This window comes from Anabrus simplex, chromosome 9 (genome assembly GCF_040414725.1).
Source record: "Anabrus simplex isolate iqAnaSimp1 chromosome 9, ASM4041472v1, whole genome shotgun sequence".
Taxonomy (NCBI): domain Eukaryota; kingdom Metazoa; phylum Arthropoda; class Insecta; order Orthoptera; family Tettigoniidae; genus Anabrus; species Anabrus simplex.
In genome coordinates this window covers 37073293-37095308 of record NC_090273.1, presented here as the reverse complement: position 1 = coordinate 37095308, position 22016 = coordinate 37073293, and the positions used below count along the sequence as shown (strand labels likewise).

Here is a 22016-nt window from a genome sequence, read left to right as displayed (position 1 = left end):
TTTTACATTACAATTAAAGTCATTACTCATTCCCCCGCACTCATGTGTAAACACTGGACTGATATTATCAGTGCCCACTGCTGCCCTCAATTTGATACCCCCGGTGACGTCACGCCACTCGGGACAGCCGCTCGTCTGGCGTGTGCTAAGCTGGGGAAGCCTTGCTTCGCTTGCCCTGCGGCAGTTCGTAGCGTGAACACGCGAGAGTCGCTCGTTGGCGCAGTGCATGCTGCTCTTCTCCGAGCACGGAGATCCAAATACTTCGCGTGAATGTTGGTGGATGTCAACATGAAAAAGTACTGTTCTTACACTAAAACATTTACAAGTGTTAGTGAGTGAACCTTAATTATTGCTTCACTAAACTGTTAAAATAATCCTCAGATACTTTTAATATAATATTGTCTTAAAAATAAATACATTGTAAAGTTAATTTTCGTCGCAATTTGTGAACTTAATTGTGGAATATGATAAACTGAAAAGAATAATACCCTTAAAGTTTTTATAGAAGTACATTTACTGAAGGTTTTAAAATGGATTGGTGGGGCGGATACCTAATTTTCCTGACGGTATCAACATTGTTCAACTGCCAAGGTAGGACTACAGTATATCAGTTATATGTTGCAATATTATGCACTCTATAATATTATGCACTTTATACCGTAATTTTTTATCTTCATTCCCATATTTCCTGTGTAGGACCTAACAACTGCAATTCTTTTCTTTGTATAAATTTTCAGTGCCTAAGAGGACTATTTTCCTTCCATATTCCATCACTTTCATTGAAACACTTTCACTTTCTCCTAATGTAATTTACGGTAATGACCTCGCCACCAATATGAAGTCTGCAGTTCTATGCCACTCTCAGGCACTTTAAAGGCGGCTGGATTTAAAATGTTTAAATGCTACGGCCAATAGATTTACTGTCAAGTTTAAGAAAACACTTTTCTAGAGAAAGCGTGTGACACACCGAACATTTTAAAATTATTTGTAGCAATTCAAGGAATGTTTATTATTAATGTCATTGACCGGCTACGAGGCTGGCTGGCCAGTGTCACAGGACCACTGTTTCGATTCTCAGTCGAGTCATGGGAATTTAATCGTTAACAACTTCCGAATATTTGTGTTTTTTCTAACATTCCTCTAACTCACACATAAACACTATGTTTCTTCTACAGTCCGGATCCGTGGCTAAATGGTTAGCGTGTTCGCCTTTGGTCACAGGGGTCCCGGGTTTGATTCCCGGCAGTTTCGGGAATTTAAACAATTGGTTAATTTCTCTGGCACGAGGGCTGGGTGTATATGTTGTCTTCATCATCATTGCATCCTCATCACGACGCGCAGATCGCCTACGGGTGTCAACTCGAAAGATCTGCATCTGGCGAGCCGAACTTGCCCTCGGACACTCCCGGCACTAAAAGCCATTCACCATTTCATTTCTTCTAACCACATCAGATGCCACACACTCTCATCGGAATGACTGTAACACAAGGAATAACGACATCAAATTACGATTTTATTATTATTATTATTATTATTATTATTATTATTATTATTATTATTATTATTATTATTATTTAATGCATTTACCCTCCAGGGTTGACTTTTCCTCCGGAATTTGTGAGGGAATCCACTTCTACTGCACCAAGGGCAGTGTCGTGGAGCATGAAAGTTTGTGTCGGGGATACAACCGGGGAGGAGGACGAGTTCCTCGCCCAGGCGGCCTCATCTCCTATGCTGAGCAGGGGCATTGTGGGGGAGGGGAAGGCTGGAGAGTACAGAAAAGGAAGAGGGAAAGAAGCGGCTGGGACCTTCAGTTAGGTACAATCCCGTCATTTGTCTGGAGAAGTGGGAAACCGCGAAAAACCACTTCGAGGATGGCTGAGGTGAGAATCGAAACTCCTCTACTCAGTTGTCCCCCCGATGCTGAGCGGATCCCGTTGCAGTCCTCGTACCACTTCTCAAATTTCGTGGCAGAGTCGAGAATCGAACCCGCGCCTCCGGGAGTGGCAGCTAATCACACTAACCACTACACCACAGAAGCAGACATTATTATTATTATTATTATTATTATTATTATTATTATTATTATTATTAATATTATTATTATTATTATTATTATCTCTGTGGTGTAGTAGTTAGCGTGATTAGCTGCCACCCCCGGAGGCCCGGGTTCGATTCCCGGCTCTGCCACGAAATTTGAAAAGTGGTATGAGGGCTGGAACGGGGTCCACTCAGCCTCGGGAGGTCAACTGAGTAGAGGTGGGTTCGATTCCCATTTCAGCCATCCTGGAAGTGGTTTCCCGTGGTTTCCCACTTCTCCTCCAGGCGAATGCCAGGATGGTACCTAACTTATGGCCACGACCGCTTCCTTCCCTCTTCCTTGCCTATCCCTTCCACTCTTCCCATCCCTCCACAAGGCCCCTGTTCAGCACAGCAGGTGAGGCCGCCTGGGTGAGGTACTGGTCATACTCCCCAGTTGTATCCCCCGACCAAGAGTCTGAAGCTCCAGGACATTGCCCTTGAGGCGGTAGAGGTGGGATCCCTCGCGAAGTCCGAGGGAAAAACCGAACCTGGAGGGTAAACAAATGATGATGATGATGATGATGATTATTATTATTATTATTATTGTTATTGTTGTTGTTGTATATTGTCACGATTCTTTACGGGGTCGGATATAAAATTGGATGAATCTTTGTAATGAGTTTCTATGACCGGATGCCCTTCTTGACGTCGCCCTCATCAGAGGAGTTAATGAGGTGAAATGAATGATGGGATTTATGACAGTAGGAAGGGAGAGGGGTGAACCCCGGTGCCGGAACATAGCCTACCCCTGTCGAATAGCACCAAGGAGTCTGTTCAATGCTTAGCGTATCCATCCAAAATATGAATCACCATCAACAGCATCTTACGCCTTCACTCCATAAGAATAATACGGAAAGCTTTGGAATTGAATTCAGGCTTTTGACACGTAATCTAGTGATTAGAAATTGCATATCACCACTTCTCCTACCCTGCTGACTAACATTCTGATCGTGAATGTTTTCGACCAGTGGGACTCGAACCGGTTAACCACGGTGTCGGATCATATAGACTTGACGCCTTAACGATGATGGCAACCAGGCGGGCTGTTATTATTATTATTATTATTATTATTATTATTATTATTATTATTATTATTATTACTATAACATTAATAACTAATGCAACAGTAGAACTGTATTATTTTACATCAGGTTATCAGGTTACTACATATATTTCTCCAATTTAAACTTGTTTACTGTTTTTACAAGCCTCCCTAGCTCTGGAGGCCCGCGCCGGCCTCTCACCGCTGGGTTCTGTGGTTCAAATCCCGGTCACCCAATGTGAGATTTGTGCTGGACAAAGCGAAAGCGGGACAGGTTTTTCTCCTGGTACTCCGTTTTTTCCTGTCATCTTTCATTCCTGCAACACTCTTCAGTATCATTTCATTTCATCTGTCAGTCATTAATCATTGCCCCGGAGGAGTGCGACAGACTTCGGCAGCCGTCACAATTCCTATCCTCGCCGCTAGATGGGGGCTTCATTCATTCCATCCCTGACCCAGTCACTGACTGGAAAACAGGTTCTAGGTTTTCATTTTCACTATTTTCATAACTATGATCCAACCTGCCAATGACTTGAAAACTCTACATGTAGGCCTACATAGTGCCAGTACCGTGGATTCTGGCTACTTCCTTGAATGGTCAGCATAGTTGCCTTAGGTTCAGGGGCTGCGGGTTCGATTCTCGGCCAGATCGGGGATTTTAACCTTAAATATTTAATTACCTTGGCAGCGGAATGAGGTTTTTTGTTAGCGGTTTGACGTCATACTAATAAATATACCGAAGGTTTTTGGTGGTGAAGGGATGGGGAAAAGCTAGGAAAGGAAAGGTGGCGGCCTTAACTGAAGTACACGCGGCGTATAATTGTGTGGTTTAGGTTACGTAGTTATCACCTTGTTTTCAGGAGATAGGGGGTTCGAACCCCATTGTCAGCAGCCCTGAAGATGGTTTCGCATTTGACACCAGGAAAATGCTGATGCTGTACCTTAATTAAGGCCACGGTCGCTGCTTTCCCACTCCTAGGCCATTCTTGTCCCGTCGTCGCCATATGACCTATGTGTGTCGATGAGACACGACGTAATGCAACATAGTTTTTTTTTTTAATCTACATCTGTAGCCCTTCAGTCAACCAACTCAATGTTGAAAACATCCTAGGGATATGAGCTACGAATTTTAGATAAATTAAATATAATAAAGTATGGGATTATATTCTTCATTTATTCTTAAAAATTAAAATCCTTTTCTTAATCCTCGTTATCCGGTCGATTAGATTAGCAGTTTGCCTTTTTCTACCACTACGAGCGCTAATGAGAGCCAATTCAGAGTTTCACTTAAGTCCTTATAACTACATTCGGTGTGGACATTTATCAAAAAAAAAAATCAAAAAAGTTCTGAGGGTATTGAACGAAGGAGCACATAACGGAAAGAATTAGCCAAGACTAGGATTTTGAATAAAAAAGAAAACGAGTAAAGAAGAAGCGATTTAAGCTGGTTTTTCCGGAAATGATTTTACGCCGGAAGTGATTTTCGAAATTTGTTTTAACCGTTCAACATTTGGTAAAAATTGAGGAAATTGCGTAATTTTACGGTTTTCTTTGTATGGAGACCCATACGTTTTTTGCTAAGGAATAATCTCAACATTTAAAAAATTTAAAATGGTATAGCACCAGCATTTGCCTGGTTTGAAAGTATGAATCCACGTAAAACCCTTTTCAAGGCTACCGACAGTGAGATTCGAACCCACCGTCTCGAGAATGCAAGCTACGTGTCCGAACCGTGCGACCAAATCGCTCAGAGACTGGGTCCCCCTGTGGGTGGGGGCGGTAGAATAACACCCACGGTATCCCCTGCCCCCCGTAAGAGGCGAGTAAAAGGGGCCCAGGTGCTCTGAAGTTTGGAGCGTGGATTGGCGACCACGGGGCCCTTACCTGAGTCTTGGCATTGCTTCCAGTTACTTGTGCTAGGCTCCTCACTTTCATCTATCCTATCCGACCTCTCTTGGTCAACTCTTGTTCTTTTCCGACCCCTGACGGTATTACGTATGGAGGCCTGGGGAGTCTTTCATTTTCACGCCATTCGGGAGATAGTAGGTTCGAACCCCACTGTCGGCAGCCCTGAAAATGGTTTTCCGTGGTTTCCCATTTTCACACCAGGCAAATGCTGGGGCTGTACCTTAATTAAGGCCACGGCCGCTTCCTTCCCACTCCTAGCCCTTTCCTGTCCCATCGTCCCCATAAGACCTATCTGTGTCGGTGCGACGTAAAGCAACTAGCATTTTCACGCCCTTCGTGGCTCTTGTCTTCCTTTGGCCGATACCTTCATTTTTCGAAGTGTCGGACCTCTTTCCATTTTTTCTCTCTGATTAAAGTGTTATATAGAGAATGGTTGCCTAGATGTACTTCCTCTTAAAACAATAATCACCACCACCACCAACATCAGAGACTGGGTTTTTATACTGTCGCCAGCATCCTTGCAACTCATAAACCATACTAAACAACTATCCTCCACTACCGGTCATTCCGTGTTAAAAAAAAACCAGTATTGCTCTTATGACAACAGGGTTGCCATATCGAACAACTCTGCTCAGCAAGATCATGGGATTAGCTAACGTCAGCAGCTGATGAAATGGCAATGACGCGAGATATCGAATTTTTTTAAATTATTTATCAGTATGACCAACACTCTAACGCTCATATCCCCAGTTCGCGTTATTTCCGGCCAAACTGGTATGTCGTTAACGATCAGTTAGATAATTCGACTGAAAGCCAGGACTGTGTTCAACAAAATGGGAAAAAGTCGTGACTTAATATTAGCCACATGAATGAGAATTCTCCCTGCTATGCGTTTTCTGTTCTCTATTACAGTGTTGAAATGTGGACATAAACGTAAGTCGCTCAATAAAATATTAGACGCCTTCGATATGTTGCTCAACCGAAGGATGCTAAGAGAGTCATGAACAGATCATGTCACAAATGCAGAGATTCTTCGAAGGATAACAAATTACTGACCGCTGTGTAAACGAGGAACATTCAATGCCTCTGTCACGTCATGAGAAAGAGAAGCAGATACAAGTTACTGCAAGTAATTCTGCAAGGAAAGATTTCCGGAAAGAGAGGTGTTAACTCCTGGTTATAAAGCCTGAGAGACTGGAATCTCAAGACATCGGCAGAGTAATTTCAAGCAGTTCACAACAGAGAAAACACATCCAAGATGGTTGCAGACATCCGGAAGGGGAAGAGATTTGAAGAAGAAGAAGTGGCTTGGATGGTAGAGCCCTGATTTTCTGAGTCCAAGTTCGTAGGTTCAATTCCACCTCATTCGGTGCCCAAAAACTGCACGTCAGCCTCATCAGATGTAGCGTCACGTAAAGAGAAAATTTTCCGCACATCAGTGTCTCCAGAAACTTTTGTATTTTGCGGGACGTAGAACCAATAACATAACTCTACCTTGGTAACAAACGGGAAAGGCGCAGACGTTCCCCCGAGATGATGAGCCCCACTGCATCTGTCAGTTGTCTTCAGCCTGGAGGCTGACTAGATCCCCAAAATGCACCGTCAAAGAATATGCGGTCACAGGGAATTCTCAAGAACCGAACCTGGTGCCACAACTTGCCGTACAGGCCATAATTTTGAGTGAGGTAGTTTATCGTCGCTTTCCTCACTGTGCCAGAAAGTGCTATTCCAACAAAACCGGCCCTACGCATAGCCCTTTCAAAACCGTCCCTACGCGTAGCCCTTTCAAAACACCCGCGGCACTAGTCGTACTCTCAATATCATTATACTCCCAATATCATTACTCAGCACCGCCCATACATCCATACTTTCACAGCCACAGGTGGAATAAGACCTCTAACATTATTTATTTATTTATTTATTTATTTATTTATTTATTTATTTATTTATTTATTTATTTATTTATTTATTTATTTATTTATTCATTTATTTATGTATTTACCTACTTACTTTACAGCGTTATGTCCACCTGTGGTGCGCGGTAGAACTTTTTTACCTGATGTATTTTTCTTCTCCCAAAATCTCTTCATCTGGGCACTGAATACTTTCCTCCGTTTTTCCAGTCCGTGCTTTATTGGTCCTGGTATTCATTTTCTCAGCAAAATGATGGTTGTTGACTGCTTTTCTGAACTGCAGTAGTTCTTGAATAATTTCTTGTGTGATGCCAATTTCCTGAAGATCTTTTTTCTATTTCACTGGGCCAGTTGTTCTTGAGTTTTATTGAGAGAGCAAGGTTGAGAATCCTTCTGATGAGTCTGACATTGTTCATTCTGAGAATGAGGCCATGGAACTTTAATCTCATTTTCCTGATTGTGTCGGTGATCTTTCCAGAATGCTGATAAAGCTCCTGAGACTTCCTTTTCATCCAAACACCCTCCGAGTAGACTGGACCAAACACTTTCCTCAATATTTTCCTCTCCTGTTTCTCTACGTCGTTAATAATAAGTGATCTGCCTTCATTGATTAAGGTTACCGAGGTCTATAATGCTTCAGGTTTGATAAATGAGTTGTAAAGTCTTAATGTTGCGTTCCTGGATATTGGTATTTTTGTTATAATGTTCCAGGTAAGTCTATAGACCTTCTGTAATTTTGAGATCATCTCGTTATTCGATTCACGATTCAAGCCCAAATGGGTGAATTACTTCTCCTAGGTACTTGCCCGCCTGGTGGCCATGATCGTTAAGGCGCTGAAGTCTAAAACGGTCTAACACCGAGGTTAGCCGGTTCGAGTCCCGTTGGTCGAAAAAATTTTCACCATCAGAATGTTGGCCGGCAGGGTAGGGGAGGTGGTGGTATACAATTTCTAATCACTAGATTGCGTGCCAAAAGCCTGGATTAAATTCCAAACCTCTCCGCAGTGCTCATATGGAGTGAGGGCATATGACGCTGTTGATGGTGATTCGTCCGTCGGATGGGGACGTTAAGCCTTGAGCAGACCCCTTGGTGCTATTCGACAGGAGTAGGCTATGTGCCGGCACCGGGTTTCACCCTCTCCCTACTATCATATATCACGTCATTCATTTCATCTCCCATTAACTCCTCTGATGAGGTTGACGTCAGGAAGGGCATCCGGTCATAAAAAAACCGCCACGACAAATTCATCTCACCTCATACCCGACCCCGTAGGGAAACGGGACAAGGGTCGGACTTCTCCTAGGTACTTGAACTTATTCACTTCATTAATTTTGCCGAATTTAGTCTTCAGAGGTTTCCCATCTAGATAACGAGCGGATACTTCAATGTACTGAGTTCTTTCATGGCATAGTTGGAGCTCAGTCAAAGCTGAAATTTCATGAAACTTTTGAAGGACCTGAACTGCTTCTTGTCTGTTGTGAGATTGATGATGATGATGATGATGATGATGATGATGATGATGATGATATTTGTTGTTTAAAGGGGCCTAACATCTAGGTCAAGGTACGAAATGAGACGAAATGTAATGATAATTAAAAGTCCAAAACTCACCCACTGACCAGAATTCAAAACATGATGATGAAGAATGAACGGATGAATATAAGTTTAAAATAATCAACGGATCCAACTCGCAAAGCTGAAAGTTAAAAATAATTCCAAAATTAATCCACTGACTAGAATTTTGAAGAAAGAGACAATGAACAATGATTATGAATTTAAAACAATCAGTGGATTCGACCCGCAATGCCCCACCTTCCCAGAAACTATATTCCAACAATAGTACATACTGACCAAGGGGCTGCTTCCAACGCACAATCCTGAATCAATGATGCTTGTTGTTTAATGAGGTCCAAACTCCAGGTCAACGGTCTCTCATAATGGTACTTATGTCTAGGAAAGTAAAAACCATGGTATTTCTCATGTAGCGGTACTGATCACGAGTAGCGTAGACTCGCGGTATTCCACACATTATGGTACTACTCACAGGTAATGTAATACGCACATGTAACACAGACCTATGGTGTTTCTCACATTACGGCGCTACTCATAGGCAACGCAAATCCATGGTGTTCCTCACATAGGTGTACTAATCGCAGGGACTCGTACTATCCCGTGGTGTTTCTCAGAAGGGCACTAATCACACGATAGAACCCCAGCCCAAAACCATATCCATGCTTTGAAAAACATAGACACAGTAGCACCTCCTCCATCGGGCTGGATGTTTTCATATCTTTCTTTCTTTCTTTCTTTCTTTCTTTCTTAATTCGTTTACCCTCCACGGTTGGGTTTTCCTTCGGACTCAGCGAGGGATCCCACCTCTACCGCCTCAAGCGCAGTGACCTGGAGCATGGGACTTCGGGTCGAGGGATACAACTAAGGAGAAAGACCAGTACTCGCCCAGGTGGCCTCACCTGCTATGCTGAACAGGGCCCTTGGGAAGGGATAGACAAGGAAGACGGAAGGAATCGGCCGTGGTCTTAAGTTAGGTACCATTCCAGCATTTAGCTGGAGTAGTGGTAAACCACGGAAAACCACTTCGAGAATGGCTGAGGTGGGAATCGAACACCCCGCAACTCATTTGACCTCCCGAGGCTGAGTGGACCCCGTTCCAGCCCTCATACCACTTTTCAAATGTCGTGGCAGAACCGGGACTCGAATCCGGGCCTATGGGGGTGGCAGCTAATCACCTAACCACTACACCACAGAAGCGGACCAGGATTTTTCCAGGTATGATATTAGGAAGCGATATGCTAGAATTTGAAAGGTGACGACCGTTCCCTTCAGCCAGTTACCATACTGGCATTTGCCTGAATTTGAACTGGTAAACCACGGAAGACCATTTCAAGAATGACAGGGAATAGGGATTTCATCCTACATCTAAGTACCGAGCTCGATAGCTGCAGTCGCTTAAGTGCGGCCAGTATCCAGTATTCGGGAGATAGTAGGTTCGAACCCCACTGTCGGCAGCCTTGAAGATGGTTTTCCGTGGTTTCCCATTTTCATACCAGGCAAATGCTGTGGCTGTACCTAAAGTAATGCCACGGCCGCTTCCTTCCCACTCCTAGCCCTTCCCTGTCCCATCGTCGCCATAAGACCTATATGTGTCGGTGCGACGTAAAGCAACTAGCTACATCTAAGTCACATAGTTCCTCTTAACAAGTAGACCACTCTGTTCCAGCCTTCACGATAGTTTTAAATCTCTGATTTAGCCAATAATAATAATAATACCGGGCGAGTTGGCCAGGCGGTTAGGGGCGCGCGGCTGTGAGCTTGCATCCGGGAGATAGTAGGTTCGAATCCCACTGTCGGCAGCCCTGAAGATGGTTTTCCGTGGTTTCCCATTTTCACACCAAGCAAATGCTGGGGCTGTACTTTAATTAAGGCCACGGCCGCTTCCTTCCAGCTCATATGCCTTTCCTATCCCATTGTCGCCATAAGACCTATCTGTGTATGTGCGACGTAAACCCACTAGCAAAGAACAATAATAATAATAATAATAATAATAATAATAATAATAATAATAATAATAATAATAATAATAATAATTTTATGTCTCACTAACTACATCTACGGTTTTCGAAGACGCCGATGTGAAGGAATTTTATCCTTCAGGGGTTGTTTTACTTTCCAAAAAATTCTATCAAAAGGAGGCTGTTGTATTTGAGCACCTTCAGATGCCACTGGAGTGAGCTGAGATCAAAATCCATGAACTAGGCCTCAGATGGCTAACTCTTCTGTCGTCTAATCCAATCAGTTTGGCTGAAAAAGCCAGAGATCGAACCTAGAGCCTTCAGAACCAGAAACTCAACCGGGATCATGAGGACAGCAACGGAGTTTGAGAGATATCGTTCCTGGCACATTTGTCTCCGCTGAACTGTCATTAAAAATGCAATCATTGTGTTCTTTAATTTACCATGAGATTTAGCATTAGAATAACTCGATGGAACTCACAAGTCTGCATGTTGATGGTGTGTGGGAAAATTTGCTATCCCCCACTCCGATGTTCGTGGATTGTTACAATTAAGCTTGCATGCTTTCATTTGCTACACCAGCCTTCTTTTGTTTACAGTATCGCCATTATGATAGTGATCTTTGTGTGAAACAGGAAACTCTGTATCCTGTTCGGAGTTGTTTGCTGAATATGTACTTACAGGTCATTTATTATTATGGGGTGATTTGTTTAATAACAGAACAATATTCACAATAGTAAGTCGCCCTCATCCGCAGTTTTGGGAACAGATAATTCTAGACCACTTTCAACTGACTCTTGACCCATGAAGACCTGCATAAGAATAGAGGTATGGTTTTCTTGTACTTCATTGTTACTTTGGTAAGATAAGAAGAAGTTTCCACTCACCACTTGGTACAGGGATCACGTAACCCATACCAGGGTCAAGGCAGCTTAGTCAACAACCTGCGTTTAGTAACTTATCACTTCGCTTACTGCAAACAAGTGTAGCCGAGCGGTTAGTACCACGCAGCTGTGAGCTTGCATTCGGGAGACAGCGGGTTCGAACCCCACTGCCGGCAGCTCTGAAGATGGTTTTCTGTGGTTTCCAATTTTCACACCAGGCAAATACTGGGGTTGTACCTTAATTAAGGCCACGGTCGCTTCCTTCTTACTCCTAGCACTTTCCTGTCCCATCGTCGCAATTAGATCTATCTGTGTCGGTGCATCGTAAAGCAACGTGTTGTATTATTATTATTATTATTATTATTATTATTATTATTATTATTATTAGCCAGCCCCGTGGTTCAGAGGTAGCGTGCCTGTCTTTTATTTCAAGGCCCATAGTTCGAGTTCTGGCCAGTATAACTATTTTAATTCTACACTGAGGAGTAGAACGTGTGACTTGATACGAGTCTTTTTCTCAAGCTCTTAGTAACAGGCAGTGAGAAGATGACGCTACTGAGCTCTTGTACACAGACGAACACTGGTTGCCATGGTTACAATGATGTCGGGAAATTGATGACGCTAATTCCATGTGAGATTTGTGCTGGACAAAGCGGAGGCGGGACAGGTTTTTCTCCGAGTACTCCAATTTTCCCTTGTTATCTTTCATTCCAGCAACACTCTCTAATACCATTTCATTTCATCTGCCATTCATTTAATCAGGCCCCAGGAGAGTGTGACAGTCTCCGGAAGTAGCACAGTTCCTATCCTCGCCGCTAGATGGTGGCTTCATCCATTCCATTGTTGACCCGTTCGAATTACTGGAAACAGGCTGTGAATTTTCAGTTCCAAAATTATATCCATGTTAATGCTGCATAGTATAAAGAAATGCAATAGATGGATCTACTCTCTACCATGTAAAAATTACATCGTGTAATCAGAACAGGAGGTAGACTTTCCTCTCGCGGACGTGAAGTCAACCCTCAGTGTCCTCATATCTCTGTTGCTATAGGTACTTGAAAAACCCATGAATGAACAATCGAGACTAGAGGATTGATAAAGTGCGTGCTCCATCACATTGTTCCTGCTGACTGAACAGTGCAGGGTGGAAACCTGAATGGCTATGGTTTGCATGTAAATTGAGCGTAGCGCCGGAAGTCTACGACGGTACAGCATATTATCACCCTCTTTCCCAGCAAGTATTCTTTATCTCGCCACAGACTCTAGGATTCCTATTTACGTTTATAGACGTTCCATTTGAGATCGCTTCACAGGCGAGAATTGGAGAATTGGAGAGAGAAATGGTGCGCTCAGCATCAGGATCACAGACGATATAGCCTGTCTGGTGGCCATGGTCTAACACAGCGGTTGGCTGGTTCGATTTCCGTTGGTGGAAAAAGTGTTTATCATCAGAATGTTGGCCAGAATAGTGAGAGACGTGGTGGTAGACAATTGCTAATTACTAGATTGCGTGCCAAAAGCCTGAATTCAGTTCCAAACTTCCACGCAGTGCTCATATGGTGCGGTAGACAGTGATTCGCCTGTTGGATAGGCAGACCTTGACCAGACCCCTTAGTTTCATTCGACAAGAGTAGGCAATACTGTGGAACATCGATATCTCGAATCACCTCGCGAGCTAAATTTTATTTCGAGTTATCGAAATTTCGAGATATAGAGAATACAGCTTTTTAACACGTATAGCACATAATTGAGTCCGCCACTGTGGTGTAGTGGTTAGCGTGATTAGCTGCCACCCCCGGAGGCACGGGTTCGATTCCCGGCTCTGCCACGAAATTTGAAAAGTGGTACGAGGGCTGGAACGGGGTCCACTCAGCCTCGGGAGGTCAACTGAGTAGAGGTGGGTTCGATTCCCACCTCAGCCATCCTGGAAGTGGTTTTCCGTGGTTTCCCACTTCTCCTCCAGGTGAATGCCGGGATGGTACCTACCTTAAGGCCATGGCCGCTTCCTTCCCTCTTCCTTGCCTATCCCTTCCAATCTTCACATCCCTCCACAAGGCCCCTGTTCAGCATAGCAGGTGAGGCCGCCTGGGCGAGGTACTGGTGATACTCCCCACTTGTATCCCCGACCAAGAGTCTGAAGCTCCAGGACACTGCCCTTGAGGCGGTAGAGGTGGGATCCCTCGCTAAGTCCGAGGGAAAAACCGAACCTGGAGGGTAAACAGATGATGATGATGATGATGATGATGATAGCACATAATTGAATGATACGTATCATATGTAGGTACTGAATAAATTATTTTTAACAGTACTTAAAAATATAGGCGCACCTTTTTTGCCACTTTCCTTTCGTTTCCGATGTACAGGGTTCGATTCCAATTACGGTTAGTTATATTTGAGTGTGTTTAAATGCGACAGCTCCATGCAGTTTCCTTGCCGCAAGTTAACGAACTCCTCCAGGACAACATTACCATATGCCGAGATCTCTCGTAAGAGTCTGAAGCACCTAACGGAACCTTGAATAAACTTACACTTTCCATTATTATTATTATTATTATTATTATTATTATTATTATTATTATTATTATTATTATTATTATTGTTACCGTGTTTTTGCGGTAGGTAGAGGTGAAAGAAGGTGCGGGCTTGAACGGGTCTCAAACTACGGAATCAAAGTTAATGTAAAATTTAACAAGGTTATATTTTCTTTTCAAAATTAAGAAATAACAAGTACGGCAGGTACAGAGTAGCAAGGCAACAAAAGGTGCAATTACAGTATTTACAGTATTTGGGCTTCGAGCCCCGAATTCACAAATCTTGGGCAATCAGCCCAACCTTACTCCAAAATAAGTTTCACCAGAGGGGCAGAAAATCCCATTCATGTTCAGGAGCACTTGCTCCAAATTACACAGAAAAGCCTCCTCGAGGCATACAACACTCAATTTTCAAGAAAGAGCTACTCGCTCTCAAACTTTAAGCCTCTCAAAGGCCACACCAAACTCCACCTTCAAGTTGTCCTCTCAGGACATAGACACAGGGGTAAAATACCCAACCTACTGAGGTCTATTAAGTGAAAAAGGTTAATTACATGACCTCTAAAATAACAATTTGAGAGGAGGCGATCTGCACTCCTAATGTATTTGTTTCAAAACCTAATTTTGCTCTAGGCCACTGATGCAAGGGCTAATCCCATACTACAGAGGTGACTTTAGAAAAGAACAATTTACATTACATTAAGGAAGAATCGGTTGTGAGAAATAAGTTCACCTCAAAGCAATATGAGTGGGAGCTCGAGAGGGTTAAGCACTCTCTATCCCGAAATGCAGTTTAAAGATAGAATAGATACCAAGGGTCTTTACATTTTAAGGAAGGTAACATTATGGAAAAACTTCGGACCCGCCCCGAGAGTTAAACTGCTGAGCTAGCAAAGAAAGAAGTTATTAATCGGCCATTACCTTGTTGTTGACCGCTGCCGAAGAAAGAGGCGCTTCCCGCCCCCTGCTATGTACTTTACACACTGAAAGATGGAACAGAAGTGGCACCGAGACCCTAAAATCAGCAGTTTATATACTCTCGCGGAAAGTTCGAGGCGTTTCAGGGAAGAAAACACCCGCCCACAATCACTTGATTGGTTAGGGATAAGCAGCATATTCAAGTTGGGGGAATATACATCAGATTGGTCAGAAATTAATTAAAGAAATTCGGGATTGGCTAAATACAAAACAAGGGGAAAGAGAGGGGTATACAGCCAACTTAAACAATAACAGACAGAAATTTAACAAGAAACAAACTTTTGAAATAAAAATTTCTCCAAAAAGCAGTTCTTTCACATGGCACTAGGGTGCACCATAGTAGTTTTTCAGTAGTGTCCTCTAGAAGAGAAAGTTCACACTTCTTACTATCGGTAAAAAAAAATACATCAAAAGTGACACAGTTCAAAAACTCCAAAATTTCCAAGTAGTGACATCTTCTGAGAAACTTGAAAATTAATACCGTCGATAAAGTTCGTACTTCCTCCAGCAGAGGAGTTTCAACTGGCGCAAATGTTAACTTAGCGGCGTGGAGGTGTACCGCCCGGTACAGACCTCCCCCCCCAAAAGTTCCTCCAGGGGTGACACATGAAATTTGTTTAAAAACCAGGTCCAAGTTTTGATGTTGATATGGAGATTAATTGCAGAAGTATTTATAAAAGTTTCTTAATTTGGTTTGATTCAGTTTCAAAATTTTTGTAGTTACTGGTGAAGTAAAGTCTTTATGTTTGTAGAAGTTGAATTCAGAAGAAAAACTTTAGTTTTTAAAGTTGAGGAAAATTTTCTAAGACCACCAAATATTGCAGTAGAATACCCAAGAAAAGGTAGTAAAGTTGAACTGGAATGTCCATATAGCTGGATATGTACTTCAAACGTTGATGATTTTAACAGCCAGGCAAAGCCGCCACTGCTTGCATTCAGAGGAGGCCGCCCGGGCCCCTCAAGTACCCTGAGATACCGCTCGCCCGCACTATGAGGGGAGCAGAGATGTTGAACCACGCCGCGCCCGCGGTGAACATATACAGGCTGCGGGCCAGTAGCAGGTCGTGCGCCGCACATCAGCCTTGGCCGGGAGGAGAGCTCCGGCTCGCCGTGCACATGTCGTCCTCGCTGGGGTCGAGGGGGCCCTTCCTCTATCCCAGACGCGGCGCAGTGCCGCGCGGCTGCGGGGGCACTGAAACATTAAAGTTAGGCGGCAGAATTTTTGTTGGACCAGAATAATAGTAGGGTACATTCATTGTGGAGAGGTTGAGGGGCCAGCAGCGTGCAGCAATTCATTTCAGATGCGAGCCACTGTGTGTAGTGGAGCAGGAGACGGGAGCATGGTAATGGCCGAGGTAAGGACAGAATGGCAGTTTAACAAATCGGGGGAGGTTTACAAACAATGCTTACATACAAAACAAAATATTATAGGAGGGGCAGAATGCCTTAGAAGTGAAATCTCAAAAAAAAATATAACCTTCATAATCCTTTCAAATTATATAAAGCAAGTTGACACAAAATTTACACTGGTTTCACCTGCGACAGGTGAACCCTAAATATCCTCTCGGTGGCTGGGTTGCTTAATAACAACGTAACCGGTGTAAGGAAATCGAGAATTATGCACGGCCCATGAAATCTGGGGGCAAGCTTGCCCGCGGGAACAAAATTCTTGACCATCACTTGGTCGCCTACCTTCAAATTGGTGGGTCTCCGTCCACGATCATATCTTTCCCTAACCTTTTGATGAGATACTTTAAGATTGGCTTTAGCCTTTTTCCAAAGATCTTTGATATTACCCGGATCTATTGTCTCAGGTAGAATGTCACTCAGAGACCAGAGGTTAGAGAGCGGCGTATTGGGAACGAACTTGAACATCAAAGAAGCTGGAGTAAACTTGTGAGATTCATGAACCGCCGAATTCAAAGCAAAAGCTAACCAATGCAGGGACGTGTCCCACCTAGAATGATCTTCATGATGATAGGCAATAAGCGCGGACCTGAGATTACGATTAACCCGTTCAGCCAGAGATGGTTGAGGGTAATAAGCCGAAGTCGTCACATGAGAGATGGACAAGTCAAAACAGAATTTACGAAAAAGGTTTGATGTAAACGCCTTAGCATTATCAGACACAATGAATTGGCACGGACCAAAAGAAGCAAAAATAGAATTTAAGCAAGTAATGGTGGACTGAGCGGTAGCCAGCTTAGTCGGAAATAACCAGGAAAATCTTGTAAAACCATCTACGCATACAAAGATGAACTTGTTGGCATTTCCCTTTGACTGCGGGAAGGGTCCTACATAATCAATATGCAGGCGTTCCATGAGGCGCGACGCTTGATGCGAAGACAAAAGGCCTACCTTGGTGGACATAGTTGGTTTACTAAGCAAACAAGATTTACAAGCTTTTACTAGTTCACGGATTTCACCGTCCATACCCTTCCAGATGAACATTTCACGAATCTTCTCACGAGTTTTAAAGATGCCTAGATGCCCTCCTAATGGGGTTTCATGATAATACTTGAAGATCATAGGTACAAGAACCGCTGGAACGACAACCTTCATCATCTTATCATGCCTGGATGGGCAACATAAAACACCATTCCTCAGAACATAAGGGACTACATGATCCCCAGAAGAAAGGGTTTCCATTATCGGAGCCAGCATCGGATCTTCACGTTGGTATTTCTCGATATCCCTAAAGAGCATGGGAGCATCAGTTAAGATGGCATTAACATCAGATAGTATGGACTCGGGAGGTGATGAACCGTCGACCGGTTCATGGGTCTCGATGTCGTAGGAAAACATACGGCTGAGTCCATCAGCAACAACATTTTCGGTACCTCCGATATGCCTGACATCGAATTGGAAGGCAGAAATACGGATGGCCCAACGGGCTATACGACCAGTACGACGCGGCCTACCTAAGACCCAGCTTAAGGCTTGATTATCTGTATCCAAGTCGAATTTGACATGTTCCAGATAGAGACGGAACTTTTCTAAGGCAAATAAGACTGCCAAACCTTCGAGCTCATAGATGGAATACTTGGCTTCTTGAGCCGACAAGGTCCTAGATGCATAGGCGATGGGTCGCCTCCCTAGTTCAGTCTCTTGAAGAAGGACTGCAGCTACTGCTGACGACGACGCGTCGGTTTGGACGATGAATTTCTTTGAGAAATCAGGCATAGCAAGTACAGGGGCATTACAGAGAGCTAATTTAAGATCTTCAAAAGCGGCTTGTTGAGAAGGTCCCCACTCGAATTTGATGCCTTTCCTACGAAGAAGGTTCAAGGGCGCCGCTCTATTAGCGAAGTTAGGAATAAAATTCCTGAAGAAATTCACCATACCAATGAACCTGGCGATACCTTTAATGTCCTTGGGAGGTTTAAAATCACGGATGGCCTGTGTTCTAGAATGATCGACGGCAACACCATCAGGTGACACAATATGCCCTAGGAATGACATAGAAGGCTTAGCAAAGGCAACCTTGGACAACTTGACAGTTAACCCAGCCTTACGAAGGCGATTGAGAACTTCTCGCAGATGACCTAGATGTTCTTCAAAGGTCTCCGAAAATACGACGACATCATCCAAGTAGTGATACAAGTACTCAAATTTGATGTCGGAGAAGACCCTATCTAGCAGCCTAGTGAGTACAGCTGCTCCCGTGGGGAGCCCGAAAGGCACGCGGTTGTATTCGTATAAATTCCAGTCCGTGGCAAACGCTGTAAGATGTTTAGACTCTTCCGCTAGGGGAATTTGATTGTAGGCCTGATTCAAGTCCAAGATAGTAAAGAACTTGGCCTTACGAAACCATGAAAAACAAGAATGAAGGTCAGGAAGGGGCACAGATTGTAACACCACCTTCCGATTGAGAGCCCTATAATCAATGACAGGCCTGAAGCCACCTTGGGGTTTCGGGACTAGAAAAATAGGCGAAGAATACGCCGACTTAGAGGGTCTAATAATACCATCCTTCAACATCTGATCGATGATTTCTTTCAGAGCCTTCATTTTTGGTGGAGATAGTCTATAAGGTAGAAAACGGACAGGAATTGAATCCGTGACCTCAATTTTGTATTCAATAAGGTCAGTAACACCAAGAGTATCAGAGAACACCTCTGGAAATGACTGACACAACTTACGAATACTATCAGCCTGCTCCTCAGGTAGATGTCTAAGGTCTAACAACATCTCATCCTGGGTAGGCGAAATAGATGAACATGATACAGAATTACACTTTAGCAAGGGAATTTTACAATTGGACGCAAATTTGAATGTGCACGACTTACTCTGAAGATCGAGCACAAGACCAGTGTGAGAAATGAAGTCCGCTCCCAGTATGATGGGGCAAGACAAGTGCTTAGCCACAAACAGTTTGGTTTTCCATGTAAATTTAAAAATACGAATTTTGACCTGTACAGAACCTAGAATTTCTAATGGAGATGAATTAGCCGAAACATATTGAACAGTTGATGAGCCATAGTCAGGTAATTTACAAACAGACTTCAATTTTGAATACCATTGGTCCGAAATAATTGAACAAACACTGCCTGAATCTAATAGAGCGGTTATAGGCTCGTTATTTAACTCAATCTTAAGAAAAGGAACAGGTGCGGGGGTATCCGCCGCAATCCTAAGACACTCTTTGGGGCATTCAAAAGATGGATTTGCAAAATGAACGTTCCCTGAATTTACGACCTTTTTGCCAGGGGCTGAGCCTTGGGAAGCAGAATTAGTCGACTCAGCCGAAGCCGCTAGTCACATTTTATTATTGGCATTGGTGGAATTTGCACCAGAAGTGGAGCAGGAGGGGGTGCTATTTGAGTTTGGGCAATTCTTGGCGATATGTGAGAAAGCCCCACATTTAAAACAGCCTTGTGATGAACCAGCTCCATTATTTGCCCTACTAGACTTGATCAGTGGAAGATGGTCAGGCGAACCGCAAGCATAACATTTACGAGGTGTGACTGATCGGCGAGGTGGAGGCCGAGTATTACTAAAAGAAGGCGGGGGTTCTTTCGCGACACGCAAGGAATCGGCGTATCTCACTCCTTCCGCTGAGACGGCCGACGCCTCAAGTTCAGAGAAAGTTTGCGGGCACGCCGCGAAACACAAATATGACCTATAGGGTGGTGAAATTCCTTCTACAATAGCCTGTACAATCTGATCTTCAGGAAAATGAAGAGCAAACACCCTAGTATAGAATTTAATATCTTGGATGAAGTCTACCAAGTTTTCATCCAAACGCTGTACACGATAATAGTACTTCTGAATAAGGGAGGACCTGGCCCTAGCCGGGATGAAGTTAGCTAGCAAGTGGGCGTGGAAATCCTCAATAGATGATTGCTCGGCAATGGCTCTTACTATTTTGTCTGAGAGAATACCAATGGCATAAGGATAGATGATTTGCAAAATTTGACACGGAGAAAGAGAAAAAACAAGGGCATGATCCTGAAATTCAACTAAAAACCTTAAGAAGGAACTAACTTCACTGGTGGTGTTGACAGAAAACTTCGAGATACCTCTGAGCAACATTGCCAATGGATGAGGCAAACTGCTGAACCCAGGTGACATAGTCGGTAAAGGTTTAAGTGGCAAAGAAGTTAATTCAGAACGTACATTATTCAATGAGTTACGGCGTTCAGACTCGTTATCCAATGGGGCAGAGATAGTTTGAGCAGCAACGGTTATCCTATTGACTTCTCCCTTAGGAGGCTCTTCCTCGCTACCTGCATTCATCGGGGTTGGTTGATCGATTTTGGGAGGAACTTCCCCCGTTAACAATTGGGTAACCTTACTGGATAATTCAGAAATATTTTCAAGCAACATACTAGCTTCCTTCCTCTGAACGTCATTCAATTTCAGAGACAACAGATCGTTAACTCTATTTGAAAAATGATATAGCCTGGCTTGCACACGCTTAATTTGATTAGGAGAAGGATCATTTTCATCAAAAAAACTAACTACCGATGCTAGCCCAGTAGTATTCTCGGTGATCGTGGAAAGAGAGTCGTCAATTTCTTTCTCTCCCAAATTGGGGATGGAAATGGGCAAATCAAGGGACTCTCTAAGCTTGTTGGTGTCTATCGCAACTGTGCCTCCAGATTGCACATTTCTGATAGTTAACTCATAGATCAACTCCTCCTTGCGCAAATAGTTAAGATGGAGAACATCGCGAGGGCCGGGCATGATGACAGAACAATTTTGAAACAGGAAAGATCAAAAATTCCAGCAACTGAGAAAATTGTTAGGGTTTGAATCAAAGCAATGTTTGGCCGTCAAAAGGGGCTAAATTGAGACCCATTCAACCACGCTCTGCTACCACTTGTTACCGTGTTTTTGCGGTAGGTAGAGGTGAAAGAAGGTGCGGGCTTGAACGGGTCTCAAACTACGGAATCAAAGTTAATGTAAAATTTAACAAGGTTATATTTTCTTTTCAAAATTAAGAAATAACAAGTACGGCAGGTACAGAGTAGCAAGGCAACAAAAGGTGCAATTACAGTATTTACAGTATTTGGGCTTCGAGCCCCGAATTCACAAATCTTGGGCAATCAGCCCAACCTTACTCCAAAATAAGTTTCACCAGAGGGGCAGAAAACCCCATTCATGTTCAGGAGCACTTGCTCCAAATTACACAGAAAAGCCTCCTCGAGGCATACAACACTCAATTTTCAAGAAAGAGCTACTCGCTCTCAAACTTTAAGCCTCTCAAAGGCCACACCAAACTCCACCTTCAAGTTGTCCTCTCAGGACATAGACACAGGGGTAAAATACCCAACCTACTGAGGTCTATTAAGTGAAAAAGGTTAATTACATGACCTCTAAAATAACAATTTGAGAGGAGGCGATCTGCACTCCTAATGTATTTGTTTCAAAACCTAATTTTGCTCTAGGCCACTGATGCAAGGGCTAATCCCATACTACAGAGGTGACTTTAGAAAAGAACAATTTACATTACATTAAGGAAGAATCGGTTGTGAGAAATAAGTTCACCTCAAAGCAATATGAGTGGGAGCTCGAGAGGGTTAAGCACTCTCTATCCCGAAATGCAGTTTAAAGATAGAATAGATACCAAGGGTCTTTACATTTTAAGGAAGGTTACATTATGGAAAAACTTCGGACCCGCCCCGAGAGTTAAACTGCTGAG

General features: G+C 43.4%; 1 protein-coding gene across 1 annotated transcript in view; it reads left to right on the top strand.

The window, feature by feature from the left end:
• The first annotated feature begins 206 nt into the window (after positions 1–206).
• LOC136880988 (uncharacterized) overlaps positions 207–22016 on the top strand; it is a 317532-nt gene continuing 295722 nt past the window's right edge. Inside the window, exon 1 of the mRNA XM_067153560.2 lies at positions 207–591. Within this exon, the coding sequence (XP_067009661.1) occupies positions 531–591 (61 nt within the window). The 5' untranslated portion in view covers positions 207–530. The remainder of the gene's footprint in view (positions 592–22016) is intronic.